The sequence below is a fragment of the Manis pentadactyla genome, chromosome 17, assembly GCF_030020395.1.
Source record: "Manis pentadactyla isolate mManPen7 chromosome 17, mManPen7.hap1, whole genome shotgun sequence".
Lineage (NCBI taxonomy): Eukaryota > Metazoa > Chordata > Mammalia > Pholidota > Manidae > Manis > Manis pentadactyla.
The window spans coordinates 21,964,455-21,980,670 of NC_080035.1; the positions used below are offsets into that span (position 1 = coordinate 21,964,455).

The following is a 16,216-nucleotide window of genomic DNA, read 5'->3' on the forward strand; positions in this document are numbered from 1 at the left end:
TGTCAGGAAGCAGAGGAGGTACCTAAGAGAAATCCAACATATCTCCTGGGTTACCGTTTGAGAGCACAGCGGACAATACCTTTACCAAATGCAGACAGGAGAAGTTATGCAAAGTCGGGAGGTTATTTCAGCACCAGAAGAAGAGTGCACACCCTCAGGTATGTGCCTCAAGCCAGCTTTCAAGCCTGGGGTTCATTTTAGGAGAGGGAAAATAAGAAGAGAGATCACGGGAGGGAATTTCAAACAACAACTGAACTCTACACTGGAATTACTGAGCTAAAACACTTAAACACAGGGAGTAGAAGGGACAGAATTTACCAAGTTGTTTACTATTAGGCAGGCTGATGGTTCAGAATCAGAAATTAAACTGCATTTATAGAAATAGTTCCATCTTTGCACACCTGAGTTTGTTCCTGTGACGATGAACTATCTACTTGTTATCAAAACCGTAAGAACACAGAAAGCAAATTTGACAGATGTCATATTTTGTTCTGTAACTGGGACACTTTACCCTTTAGTGAGTCTACTCAAATAGAATATGTACAATTGAGGAATTTTTGTCCCACAGACATGAATTCCATAAATATTTTAGAAGTGCTTATTGAACACCTCCTATGGGAAGCTACTATATTAAAAACAGCAGCTCACTTTCAAAGATTTATTTTTATAAACATGGCTAGTTTTGCATAAAAGAGTTTTATTTTTAAGATTTACTAATTGAGAAATAATGGTGTGTTTGATTTTCATGTACACAGAAGCAAAATTTTTATAGCCAAATCAGAACATTAATTGAAATATCATTTAAATTAACTATAATAATGTTTCATGTCATTTCACCCCTTTTTCTGGTATTTGATAAAAGATAAATATCTAATTAATGAAATGAGATGAACTTTTACTCTACAGTAGCCTCCTATCTATTCTAGGAGGAACACACTCTAAGAGATCCTCAGACTCTAACAATGCTAAATACTGTGAGAGATGTTTCTCCCTTTTTAGAGTCGATGAATGGTGATGAAATTAGTATTCTATTTTATCACAGTGAAATGCTCTAAGAATAGGATGGTGCCAAACATAAAATGGGATTTTTCTCATGGGGGCAGGAAGGATTTGAAAAACAATACTCCCCCCAGGCCCCACCACCACAGGAAGGCAGTGGGTCTGAACAAAGCTTGTCATCATTCAGGCTTGTCTAATTTTCCAGGCAGAAAATAGTTCTTCAGCTCCCCACTACACCTCCAAATACAACATAAAGACACTTGATGTTCAATCTCAGTAGATCTCATGATTTAGGAAACAGCACTTCCTCAGTGGTGTCACAATGACAGAATCAATTAGAACATAATATAAGTCAAACCCCATGTTTCCCTGGACCAAGTTCCCCTGGCATCCTTGAAAAAGGTCTCTAAATGCTGCAGACTATAGGGAAGGCAAGCAGCACTAGGGACTTTTTGCAAGGATAAAAGGTGCTCCCAATTATAAATGATATTTTCACTTAACAAAGTCAAAATCAGAGTAGAATCAACAGAGATACAGCAAAATGGTAGGATAATCTATTAAAATATTTATTTATTGACTAATATTTATCTCATAAAAATACTCCATTCATTCAAGACATGAGGGACTACTATCAAAAGACACTATGCTTTTTTGAAAGATCAATATTTCCATTAAAATAAATGACAGTGGGCAAAGTAAAAAAAAAAAATAGAGAGGAAGTACTTTCATTCACATATGAATCCAACAGAAACTACAATCTCATTAGCATCGAGCATATCCACCGGAAACAAGAGATAACTGCAATTCATTATGAATTAAAAAATACTTAAAAAATATATCTGAAGTCCAGCAAAGGACTGCTCTTTTCTTAATTCTTGGCTTTTGAATTATGATAGTCCCTTTGGTTTACCAATCTTCTTGACTTCATGACATTTGAAGTCTACCTTGCCGTTAAGAGGAAACTGTCACACATTCGGAATCTTGGAACTAATGGCAAGTCAGAGAGTCCGAGTTGGAATGACTTTGGAGGGAACTCTCCTAGCTTCACATTGCAGTCAGTGACCCTTCACACAACACTCTTCGAAGTGTTGGATCCTGGGCCTAACACTAAATTGACAAAAAATGTTTCTATTTGGCAAGAGTTCCTGCATGAATAGCACTAATAGTTTAAAAATAAGCATTCAAAAGATTATACTGAACTGAAATTACTGTTATTTTTACCCATTAATAATAATGGTTGGTAGAAGTTCAATGGTGACAGTTCACTCTGGCCAGGCAATGGGCTCCCAAGAAACTCCTGCTCCAAAAACGGTGGGTCATCTATTTTCTGTGATTATACTAGTCTGTCACATTCTTCCTGCCCTGGGGCATCCTAGCCTGTGTTAAGGCTGCCCTCCATGTTAACCCCAATAATATTAGGCTGTTTATAATTTTCTGGAAGAACACTGGAGATCTGAGGAAGGAAGTTATTCAGGAAACAATATTTTTAAATCCTATTATAAAATAATGTCTAATTTCATCTAAACACTAATGCCTATTTATACCATTTTCAAGCAAATAAATATTCAATTTCTCTGCTTAATTTTCCCAGTCTTCCCTGGGGTATACTTATTCATCATCAGAAGCCGAATACTACTGAGTTCCTTTTTTTTACACAGCAAGATAATCACTTTAGACTTCGAGCAACCTTCATGACCAAGTTCAGCCTTACTGAATAGATTTCCTTCAACTTTAAGAATTTAATGTCAAAATGACCAAAAATAGGAAGAGAAAAGAGACAGCCTATTAATAAAGAAATAAAAACCTCAATCCTCCTGTGACCTTTTGACACACTGATATTTTCATCTCAAAAGATATACAAACAATAGTACAGAAATACTGGGACCAAAAGCTGGGATAAAAGGATAAGAGCACAATGGCTGTGCTAGATTGGTTACTGGAACAATTGGTGGCCCAGACGCTTGCTAACATTTCAAAAGTTCAGCTTCACAACTTTCTATTTCAAATTAACAGACACTAAAAATCAGATAATTCTCTGCTGTTAGAAATGTGCTGAAAGAATGTTTTCCCTAACAGTTACCATTATTTTAACATTTAACTACTATATCCTCATTTTCCAATACTGATGGGCCATTTCACAAATGCTACAGCTAGACAAGAAAAAAGTTAGCAGAACAATTTTTTGCCTCTGTGTCGTAACAATCAATGTTAGTCCCTCAAGATTATTGATCTACATCAGGAGTTAGCAAACATTTTCTAAAAAGAGTCAGATAGCAAACATTTTAGATTTTGTGAGACGTATGGTCTATTCTGCATTCGTAGCACCAAGCAGCCATGGACAATATATAAAAGAACAAGTGTGGCTCTTTTCCAAAAATTTTATTTACAAAAACAGGTGCAGGCTGATTTGACTTGAGGTTCTATAGTTTGATTTACACACTTTTACTTTGCACATAAATAACCATATGCTAAGCTGAACACAAAATGGAAGAGATCTCTGTTGACCAATTAAATTGGTATCAACTGTTTGACAATATGTATGTCTTCTGTGGTATTTGCTATTGGACACAATGTGCTGGGTCCTATAAGATAAAGAATGCAGAAAGCCATGTTCTTGAAAAATGTACCATCTATTAGAAGCATAAGACCAAAGCAAAGGAAATCAGCATAAACAAATATACCATGCATAAGTTATATGGCAAGACTGTAATGGTTTATAAAAGGAGATTGCCTATTATCAAGGACAAATATCCAGAGAGGACATTTTGGAGAATGCAAGAATTGAACTAAAACATGTTGGATTCAGTTAGTTAAAAGTTAGAGGAAAGGTATTTATGGCAAAAAGATTACTAGAAATAAGTATAAGGGCCAAGAAGTAGGAATTATATATATAAATAAATAATACTGTGCCTGAGGTAGAGGGTGGATGTTGGAACCAGTTAAACAGATAGAGAGAGCAGTCAATGAAAAAGACAAATTTGTAGTCTCTTTCCCACAACCTCTGCAGTCAGGTATTTCAGAATCAGTTTTCAGACTGCAGGAGGGTCAGAAAGGGGTATATACTGTAAAAAAAATAGCAAACACAGAGCAAACGGGCAGCAGCTTCTAATTAAACATATTACTTCGGCAGCATGAATATTCATATTTGATGGGACCTCCTACCAGGTCAGGTCAGGTTTGGTATCAGATGAATTTGGGCACTAAGGTTACTTAACTTTTCATTTTCAGAGCATTTTGCATTTTTGAATTGCAAATGGGGTTGTAGACATATAGCGGATTTAGTTGCCCCAAGGCCCTAAACAATCCTGTTTTTGTTAAAACTTTGTCTAATTGGTTGTTACATCTTTTAGACTGGCACCAATAAATATTAGGCTTTAAAGATAGTATAAATTTTACCTCTTTTTCAAATACAATGAATATATATATATATATAGAAAGTGTTAGACTGGCCTAGAATATGAACAGTACCAATCAGGTTCAAAACTCTATCTTTCTTTGGATTAAAAACAACTAGAGGCCTCTGGAGACCTGTGTTTCTCAGGGCAAACACTAAAAACAGGTTTATATAATGTGTCAAGTTTTTACATATTTAGATAATAGAAATGGGATAAGTTTCTTAAAAGATGGAGAGATTTATGTTTATATCTGAAAATAAGAGAATGCTCATTGTTTATCTCTGAAATTAAAAAGAATAACTTCCTATCAAACACAAATAATAATGCCACTCGGAATTGGCAATCTGACATGGAGAGGCTCATCACAACAACAATTCACAGGTTTGGAAAGTGTACCCTGTGTAAATATGGTTGAGGGTACAATTACCTAAGGAGTATTCAGTGTTATACACCAAGAAGATACCACTGTGATTAGGTTCTCAATTATAATACAGTAGGTTACAGTGTTCTCCACATTGTAAAATAATTGATGGGTATGCTTTCTGGCCTAGAATATGAACAGTGTGAACCTGTGCTTGGTGAGAGAAATGTTATGAATAAGTGATATTAATATAAAAATTTCTCTGGTAAAGTTCTTAGAAGGAATCTGTGCAAAACCATAATGATTTAAATTATTTTGTACCACATAAAGTTCGTGATAATTGGCATTTAATCTTCCATTACAAAACAAATTTACACAGCAAAAATTAGAGTCATTTTCTACTTGGAAAATAATCAATGTTATATAATGGTTTATATATAAGAAGGGCAATGAAAAACCATTTTGAAAAAGGTTTTTAAATACTGGATGAGTTGTAAACCAATTAGTAGGAGGATGTACTGTAAAGATGTTTAATAAAGAGTGGCACATGTAAGTAAAAAAAAATCATGGTTTCAACATTTCAAGAGGAGACTGAGAGTCTCCTCTCCTAATTTTTTCTTTTCTGGGACTTTTTGGAAGGAGACAGAGGATGGTGTGTGAGCCTTGCATAACTATACACAGAAGACATGTTATTTCACATATTAGTGCACACAAAGAGTGGACTCTGAATGAGTTTTCACAACTGAAACTGTATTATTCCAGTGAAAGAGATCCCTGCCCACAAATGAAAACTTGTGTAACTAATAGCAAGACTCTGGGAAAAATTTCTCACCAGACACCCCTTGATGCTATTCATGGAGTCTCAGTCTCTAAACACCATCAGGAAAATAAAAATTGTTATGAGATACAGCTGTTGGGGGTGGGGTAGGGGTGGGAGTGTCTCAGGGTACTTGTTCTCGAGTAAAGCACACTAAGGTGTTTGTCCGCTTTCCAAAGATTACCATCCTGCAGATTCTCTGGGTGCTTAACTTCTAACCTGGGCCAGTCAATGAAAATAATGAATTATTTCCATCTGCTTCAGAGCTGTTGATCTCTGGCTACATGGCTGACCCAGTACTACTGAGACCAGGAAAACACGCTTATTCAAAAGGGGAAGGCTGGTGCTGACCTTATGTGCCTCCTGGGTCTGGGTAATGGGATAAACAAATCTTTGGACAATCACAAGAATCAAAGTGGAATGTGAACCAGAGTAGGAAACCAGTCCTAATTTGGCAATCCTTCCAAAACTTCCCAGCGCAAAGGAAGAGGCTATCTACTTAAAAAACACTGATTGTGGCACCAAAATTATAGTTGCCTCTCTCACACAAGGTTTCCCGGGAAGATAATTCTCAGCCCCATAAACAGATAAAGTGTAGTATGGTTACTAGTTACTCAGACTTGGTTTCGTCCCTTTATCCTGCACTGTGGTTCTGTCATCAGCAGTAAAGGAGTAATAGCACAGTAGTTAAAAACAGGACCTCTGTTGAGAAAGCGTGTGCACTGGCTTCACCCTTGCTAAATGTGTGACTGTGCACAGACATTAAAGAACTCTTGGACAGAAATGGTATCATAAGTTTGTTGTAAGGCTTGCATGCAGTAATGAGCACATACAGAGCCTGGCAAATAATACCATCAGTAGATGGTGGTGGTAGCCACAGTAGTGAGTGGTGGTTGTGGTGCTGTTACAAGGATTACTGCTCCATGATAGATGGGGTAAGTGGAGAGGCAATGAAAGGCATATGCAATCTAATTTGTTACATTCTTCTAAATAGAGAAGTGATTAAAACCATTGGCTTATTTTTATGCATCAATTGTCAATAATGTTAGAAAGCATTACCGCACAAAATAGGCACAATTCTAGAAAATAATCTAAGTTTTATGCTATCTGTAGAGGACAGGGTAATTGTCAAAGCCTTTATGAAAGCGAGTACACACATTAATCGCCTATCTGTGAGACTGGCAGAGACATTCCCAAGTAGTATTTATGTAATATGCACTCCCTCTAAAATGGAGGCCTAATTGCTTAGTTATTCTAAATTGCAGAACAGAAAACAAAGGAGCCGTTTTGGCCATGTGGGTAAACAAGAGATTTCTAAAAGCTAATTATCTCTTTATTTAATAGACTGAAGTTGCACCGAATGAGACATTTAAGTCTAATAAATAATAAACAAATTGCAGCCTAAAGACTAAAATATAGGAGCTGCTCATATACTTTTTATTGCTCCATTAAATAAGCTCATATTTACTTCCCCCACAAAACATAATTATACAACACTGGGTCCATTTGATGGCCATTCTGATATGCTATTTAAAAATTATGTGAATCAACTTACATACTCAGGAAGTCTAAAAGCATACTATTTGAATTCTATTACAAAACTCCCTATTTCTGTCCAGGATTAAGAAACAGAATTGCAGTTTTGAAAAACTTGTACATAATCACATAAAGTTGTTATTACTATTTGTCATACTAGAAATGATCACACATAGGATAGCTATGCACTTCAAAAAAAGAAATACCAGTGTCTATACTTACTACTTTCTATATCATGTTTCATTTCTTCTAAATTAAAATAACTCAAATTTAAATATCAACCTCAGAAAACATATTCAAAATTCATATATGAACTAGATAAAGGCATCATGAAAATGTAGTAACTTTGCTTGTTTGTTTAATGTAATAGCAAATCATTCAACAGAAATAACCAAAACCATATATGTGAATTTTTAAAAGACCTCCAGGCTCATCATTTTTAAAGAAAACAAAAATGAGAAAAATGACCTTTTAGCACTATAACATGATAATAACCACGTGCTGTGCTTTCTTGGTTTTGCTGCTCAAAAGGATTTTTAATGCTTCATTTTTCTTCTTTGGAAAATTTAGCCTACTATTCTATCTTTATTTTCATTCTATTAATAAAAATCGCATTCTGAAATCATAGTGATAATAAAGAGTACACTTGAAAACAGTTGCCTGCTCTCTTGCCAAGGGCAAGAAATGATTTATGACAGATAAGCAAGAGCAGGGATTTAATTCACTCCACTACCTCAGGTGGTAATACAATAATGTGTCCATCTGTGATGCAGCTCTTATTTGCATAGTGAAAATACTTAAGTCATGAAAATATATGGCAGGAAGCTCCCTGTGGGTTTATGGTGGGGTTATATGAACATTTTCCTCTTCCCCTATCATTCAGGGGTGCATACCCTACATACAAAAGTAAGATAAGACAAAAAAGTCCTAGTCCAGAGAGGCAAAAATAGGCTAACATAAATTCAACAATTCACCCTTCTACCCTTTTTTAATAGGTAAGCCAGGCTGACAACACCTGTGAAGATTAGAGCAGTACTATGATGTTCTGTACTAAAATTGAACACCCACAAAGATAAATAATAAAGATTTAGCTGATCCCTACAATAAGATATTTAAAAAGTACGCTATAATATGCACATATACTATAGCATATAAACAAGAGCCTGGTTATCCTATCAATTTCTAAAGAGTGTTATGACCACAATTTTAAATTGGTAAATTTGGTATACATTAATATTCTCCTTAGTTTTCTAAGACCAAATGTTGCCATTACCCCCTCCTTCACCCCAGCCACTCTCCATTTCCGTCTCATTATCCTGTTTTATTTTACTTCATATAATTTTATAATCTGAAATTATCTTATATATGCATTTGTCTGATTCACTCATTAGGATTTTAAACTTCACATCAGCAGGTACCATATTTATTCTTACTTACCACTGTAATCACAGCATATAGAAAAAAAAATTTGCTGATGAATAAAGGAAATAGAAGTGGCTTAGCTATTCATTTATTTTCCTTACAAATAATAATAGAAAACCTTAGCATGCATATTTTGATAATAATACAATGTCTTTAATAAAGTAGTATTTGTCAAATATAGGACATACAAAAAAATTCAGTGTATCTGTTAAAAGTCTCAAAAACTAATATTTTGCATCAGAATATTTTAAAAAGTGCTAATTAGACACTTTAGTAATTTCTACTTCATAAAGCCTCTGAATATTATGAAAATTATGATTTGACAAAAAGCAAATCCTACACCTAATATGGAAAGGAAAACATGCCTGAATATTTGTATTTTTTCTAAATATAAAAAAAAAAAGATAAAAAATAAGTAATAATATATTTGATAATTATATGACTTCCTTGGCTCTGGCAGCTTCACTAGGAGACTCAATACTTTGGTTTTCTGTAATAATAATTATGTTATATTTAAAGAAAAACTAGAGGCCATTTAGAATAATCATCACTTTCTGGGGTTTCAGAAGGGACCTTTCACTTTCGTGAGAAAGTTATAAGTTCAGACCCTATGAAATTTGGGATATATTCTTAGATTCTTTAAAATTACACAGTCCATAAGAAAAGAAATTCAAAGTTGATTTCTTTTGTGTATTGGTTTAATATGATTTTAAATCTAACTGCTTATGACTTAAGTTTTAATCCACATGTTTATGACAAAGACCAAAAGTACAGTTGTGTTGACATGAGAATGAAGTAAACTGTGTCAGGATGGCATCATCTCATCTCCTCCCACTGTTAAGAATTCGGCTGCTCAGCTGCTGAGGGGAAACCTAGGAACTTACCAATAAAATCATACATAGAAGCAACTATGACAAAGGGACATTTAGACTATAAACACTCAAGAGTTTGTGAGGACTACACAACAGTATTCAGTTTGGCCAACGCAACTCTTGGCTGATCTAAAACAGCTCTCCAAGACCTTGGTCATTAGCTCCTGCCTCAATGGAGGAGACTCTCTAACCGGCATTGGGGAGGGCCATGAATGGGCCCCACTTACGAAGATCCTCTTGCCCATCAACACCAGACCCTACACTCCCCAGCAAAGTGATCTGAAAACATGGGACTTAACACTTTTGTGTGGCAGCTGGATGTCAGCTCTTGGTTGACTGAGTTGTTTCTCCATATTAATAACTGGTACAAAAGTTACCTCAACTAAGTTTTGACTTCATTTCTTTCATCTTCCCTGGCCTGGATCAATGGTGTAATTAATCTATCACTGATTTGGAGTATGCTATTTCTTTACTGGCTTATTAAGAGATATTATATTGTATACTTTTGGTTTTTGGAATTTCTATAGTAAACCTATTTAAATAAGACGCTAAAAGAAAAACTCAGTCTCGAAGCATAATCTGCCTCCCAAAACAATTTCCAAAATTTTCAAATGTTTCTAAAACAGAAAATGTTTTCATATGTATCTTCCTACATCATAGCTTTCTGCTGCATCAAATGTCCTATAATTTTATGTCAACTCACTTTCTAATTAAATCTATTACAATATTCATACATACTAGATATTTATTTTAAAGGTATATTGTTTTAAAGTATGTATTTAATATTGTTTCTATAAGTTAATGTTACCCAGACTGTCTTCTGAAGAAAGTTAATTATGAGGATAATTACATTTTAAAATTATGCATAAATTTATTTATCACATTGAAAAGATGGAAATAACTATTATTCTATGACCGCATTACTGACGAATGCAAGTTAAATTAGATATGGCACATCCAGTGGATGCAATGAGACATTAAAAATTACAAATTAAGAATTAATTACAAGTTAAGAATAACGTGAAACAAAGTTCAGCAAGGTAAAGCAAGATACTAAACTGCATATTCATTAGGATCATATAGCTACTATTAAAAAGGTAGACAATTTTAAAACAGGAAGAAAAATGTGCCAAAATACTAACAGTGATTCTTTGGATAAGAGGATTATGAGTAATGGTCTTTTGATCTACTACTTTTTAGGTATTTTCTATGACATGAAAGTATTATTTTTAAATTGGGAAAATAAAATAAGCTTAGCTATTCTTAAAAATAGAACTTTCTTTAAGGAGAAATATAAATTTAAATGAAAACATTATTACAAATGTTTATTACAAAAAGATTGAATTTGAAGTTTCATTAAATTTTTGCTTCCTATCAGGTTTTAATTTTCCAGATTGATAGGAAAGAGAGCTGCTGAGAGGCTCTGTGTGATAGGTCCTCAGGCAAAACCCACAAATAATACAGCCAATCTACCATCAAATTGCTCATCTAGATGACTCTTTATCCAACACTACATGAGCTAATGTTTAAAGATCAGAATGTCTGGTAAATTAGGTTGTAAAGAACTATTTTTAAATGATTACCAGAAGAATATTTTAAAAATCAATGCTACACTTCTCTGAACTTTGTTTTTGTTAACGCTTTAAGATACCTCTGATAATACTTTGTGAATTTTAAGTGTACTCCTATAAACAAGAAATTGTGCTTAGGTGGGGTTGTTTTTCCATTGGAAGAAACATGTACAATACATTAGGGTACTCAGTTTGCTTTATTAAAGATAAAATATGTCTATAAAAGTGAAAGTAAAAAAGGTGAAGATGGCATCGCTGTCTACCTCTGGGGAAACCTTAGGGAAATTTGCAGCTCTGAGTTGTAAACTATGGTAATTTAGCAGTGAGGTTGATGGATATCAAAGAAAGCCTTCTATAAAATAATCCTTAGTGGCTTGGAGGTGGAAAAACCAGAATTTTGAGGGGGTGAAAATATAACTACAGTTTAATTAAATCTTTGCTTCAAAGTTAGTGGTATCACTTAGCTTTGGAAAATACACATATCTGTGCAAAACTAATTATTCTATTTTTTCTTTTTCCCAAGAACTTTTTATTAAAGAAAATTTCAAAATATACAAAAGTAGAGACAATGGTGTATTGAACACCCTTTTCTTCAAAGTTCCCATCACCCAACTTCAGCAATTATTATTTATGGCCAATTGTTCCATCGCTACGCCCACCTATTTCCCAGTCATGGTAGACTATTTTGACTGAAATCTCACACACTATATCTTTTCCTCTATAAAATTTCAGTAAGAGTCTCTAAAAAGACACTTTAACACATATTCACAACATTGTCATGTCTACAAGAAAAAAGATATTCAAATTTTCAGACTGTTTTTTTCTACCTTTGGATCCAAATATATGTTGTTACATTTATTCCAACTGGTTGATATGTCTCTCAAGTCTTTTTTAATCAATACATTCTCCTTCTCCCAATCGTTTTTTTCCCTCCCTTACAGTATCTTGTTGAAGGAACCAAGCTACTTGTCCTATACAATTTCCCATAGTCCATTTTCTATAGTTGTTAATTTCTTAATTGCCATAATTATTACAGATTAGTTAGTGAAGTAGCAGGCAAAGAAATGCAAATATAGTGGAACTAAAAGAGACCCCAGATGCACAATATCACCTGCAACTAACATATGAACAAAAACTACTCGTTAGTAAATTAAGGGGGCAAAGCCCATAAAAAGAAAGAACTGTTGATAGATTAAGTCTATAATTAAGTGATATTTTCCCTTTTCAGTAAAGTTTATTAAATTGCAAATAAAGTAACCAGGATAAATCTTAAGTGCACAAAGTATAAATAGCAAATATGGTGGTACTTACCAGTCTTCATTTCTAGTAATCGCTTTTTCTTTTGTTGGCGTTCAAGTCTTTCTTTCTCGGCCAATTCTTTGGCTACTCTGGCACGTTTTTCTTTTTCCTCTGCTTCTCTTTTTTTAATGTTCTCCTTTATTGCTTGCTGTTACAAATAAATTTTGAAAAATGATCAATTTTAACCAAAATAATTCCACAAAGAAAATGGAAAATTATTAATCTGTAGAACTGGGATTAAATATATTTTAGATCATGGTTACTTCTAATAGTCATAGCAGTCTTTCAAAAAATTAGCTCATGAACCTTTGTCAAATGTCTATGTATCTATAATCACAATTGCTATGTTTGAAGCACTTGCATCTTGGTGAAATCAACAAGAGAAGGAAGACAGATACTACAAATAAAAAGTATTTAAATTACAAATCAAAACTGTTTTCATATATATATTTCTAAAAGATTGTCTAGCAAATGTATTCAAGTCTCCCATAATCTCCTCTGTTAAGTAAACTATGGAGTAGAAGAAAAAGAGCTGAAGAAATGATAGAAAAGAGCTGGTATTTTCTAATGGCTACTTTATATTACAATCTTTAACAATTTCTTTTATATTGTAAGGATGACAAAAGAAATATTTGGTATTTCAAAGCCACACCATCTGACTGTTCATCAAAACCAGTAATAACATGTGAACCATAATATCTCAATAAATTATGTGATGCATTTCTCTTTTCTTTTTTTTTTGTGATGCAGTTCTTATTTTCTAAGTTTTATACAAGTCAAGAAATGCCTCTCATGTGGCATTAGTGGGAATTAGCAGGGAAACATGAATTTTTCTAAGTGCCAACAAATAGCATGTATGGTATTACAATTTCCTACGGAGACTGTAATCTCAGTACCAGTGATTCCAAACAGGTTATCTAATTGCTAGTTTATCACTAATAGTATAAAATAGGAAAGTATATAACTAAGCTTTAACAGGTAGGTGGCTTATTTATTTGGAGGAAGGCTTTAATTTCCTCTTTACTGTAATCTAATTTTTGTTAACCCTAAGGTCTTCATTAGAAATCAAATAATAAGTTTAATATTGACAAAAACAATGAAAGGAAAAGTACAAGGGCAAAAAAAGGGGAATAAAAAGCATAGAGGGAAGAGTAACTCACCCATCCAAGCATTCATTCAGTAAACACTTCCTGAGACACTGTAGTAAATAGTACTATTCTAAGGACCTGAGATATCTATATCTGTATCTAAAACAAGTTTACCTTCTGTGTGTTAGGGTGGGGCAGGAGGCAAGCACAGACAATAAACAATAAAAAAGGTTTGATAAATACAGTACTGTGAAAGAAAGAAAACAGAGTAATGTGATAGAATGTCTAGGGAGTTACTTTGTATTAGGTGATCAGATCAGGCCTCTCTCACTGGTTTCATTCAAGCTGAATCTTGAATGTCAAGAAGCCAGCTAAGTGCTGGTCTGGGGGAACAAATGCAAAAGCTGTTAATGTGTTTGAGAGAAAGGCAGCCAGGGTGATGGTGTAAGATGGTGGTATAAGGTCAGGATATATGCTGACACCTGATCATTTAGGGTCTTCTCAACCAACATGGCAGGGGTCGAGTGGGGTCAGATTTTCTTTTAAGGAAAACTGGAAAAGAATTGGAGACTTTTAAGCAAGAGAGTGTAAGACTAAGAACTCTAAGATACAAATGCTAATCAAGCACTTTGCTCCAAACTACCTTTTCAAAGATATTTGTGCAATAAAGTCTAGGAAGATAGAGGTAGGGACTTAAGGAAATGGATTTGTTTATTGTCCAGTATGATAAACTGGGGTTAAGGTCAGGCATTCTTACTACCTCTTAAAAAACAATGGGTTGCCTACATTTAGCATTTCCCTACAGTAATACAAACTACTACGTATGTATGTAGGTATTAAATGTGGCCCTCTTCACACTACCCTGTGGGAATTTGGGCTCTGCAATCTACAAAATGGTTTACTCTGTTCACTGCTATTGCTGCAATAAACTTATCTTTGTCTCTGACACCACAGTCTTATATTTTCTGCCAATATCCACTAACTATGGCAGGCTAGCGAGGTAAATTCTCATACTCTTTCTTCACAGTTCATCATGTATATTAGCACTAATTCTTACTGCTAAGCTATGAAATGCTAGCTGCAATAATAGATGCTTTAATATGCAATCCCTCCAATCCTTGAAATGGATTCTGCATTCTCCATTCTGCCACAGAAAGGTTAAACAGTTGTCCACTATAATGAAAGTAGAGAGGGGTAAGAAAGCTAGCTATGGTCTAAGTTTTTTTCCACCATGTTGCTTCATATTAGGGTAACATGTTAAGTACCAGCTATAAGACAACAGCTGCTATAAAATTCAACATAAGTTAGGAAGGTAGGAGAAGCCAACATAGAAGTAGAAAATACATGTGGTTCCAAAGACAAGTGTGCTTATCCGTCTGTGTGTGCATGTGTGTCCATGTATGTCTGTGTAAGGGAGATGGGGAGGAAGAACGGATTGTGATGGAGAAGAAGATAAGCAAATATTCAGGAATCAAAACTGTATTACCTGCTTGAGGGAAATGAGTTAGATGATCCTACAATAGATAAAAATATATGCCTTATTTATGACACTTATTAAAGTACAAAATTTTCTGATATGAATTTTCTACTTTAATGACTAGATGCATTTAAATGAGAACATTTAATAGATCACCTATTATCAGATATAACTGCCACACCCTTCTAGTATTCTGCTGGGCAATAAAAAAGTCAAAATTACTTCCCAGGATCCATAAAAATAATGTTTACATTTAGAAATAAGGTCTGAAGCAGTTCTTAAAGCTATTTTGTTTTATGGAAAATGCACAATTGATTTTCATTTAAAAGCCTATCTCATTTAAAACATATCTTATTCTGACATTATAACCATTAGGAGAAGAAGTTAAGCTGGAAAAATACCAATAGACAGCATAGAAATAGGTACTTAGTCAGAAACTAATACCCCAGTTCAAACAGTAATTTGGGATTTTTCTTCTAAATGTTTAGAAGTAAAAGTAGCCTAAAACAGAAAAGCTGGTTAGAGAACCACATTGTTCTGGATACAATTGCCTCATGGTTATTTCAATTTTAAATGTAAAGCTCAAAAGGAAAGTTAAGGTGAGCCATACATAAAGATAGTCAGGTTTAAGACACTGATTTCCTTTTTTAATCATCTTATTCTTGACCTGGTTTTCCATTTAGTTAATTGGCAAATAAATTGCACCCCTATCAACTACTTTCAGCTATGCAGTGCCAAAAGGAATTCTGTCAGTGTTTGCAGTACTTCCCAGATACAGCCTGATGCATGCTTTGTCTGAAAGATCTGCGAGCTACCACTGCGAGCAATGACCACAGAGGGTTTTAAAACCTCAGCCACATTTTTGACTGTTCATTTCAGAAGAATAATGAATAATTTTCTTGAGTTCTTAATGCTCACATACTTTTTACAGTGATATCAGATTCTAAAATATGTATGTAAAAAGACATGGATATATTAATATGTGCATTCAAAAATATACAGAGAGATGTTAACAAATATCCATGTGTGTGTATTCTGGAAGATAAAATAGGAGCTCATAATTACTTCCCACCTATAATTTATGTTTTCTACATAACTCATGTAATAACACCCTTGCTACAACTAGTTTAAATATACATTATAGCATTATGTTACATATTTTCTCTCAGAGAAACCAAAATGACCCAAAGTCAGTCAATTTTAAATGAGTGTGCATGTATATATGTAGAATTTAGAACAGGAAGGCATTGGCAGAGTGCAACCTACCATAAATTGTGGCTGTTATCATACATATTAACTTTGAGTTGTTTGAAAATTACATCATCTTTATTGTAAACATCTGTGATTTGTTTCCACTCAGTATTACAGTTCCAAAATTC

General features: G+C 34.1%; 1 protein-coding gene across 1 annotated transcript in view; it reads right to left on the bottom strand.

The window, feature by feature from the left end:
• DIAPH3 (diaphanous related formin 3) overlaps nucleotides 1-16,216 on the bottom strand; it is a 536,969-nt gene that overhangs the window by 155,157 nt on the left and 365,596 nt on the right. Inside the window, exon 25 of the mRNA XM_057494450.1 lies at nucleotides 12,285-12,420. Coding sequence (XP_057350433.1) covers nucleotides 12,285-12,420 — 136 coding nt within the window. The remainder of the gene's footprint in view (nucleotides 1-12,284; nucleotides 12,421-16,216) is intronic.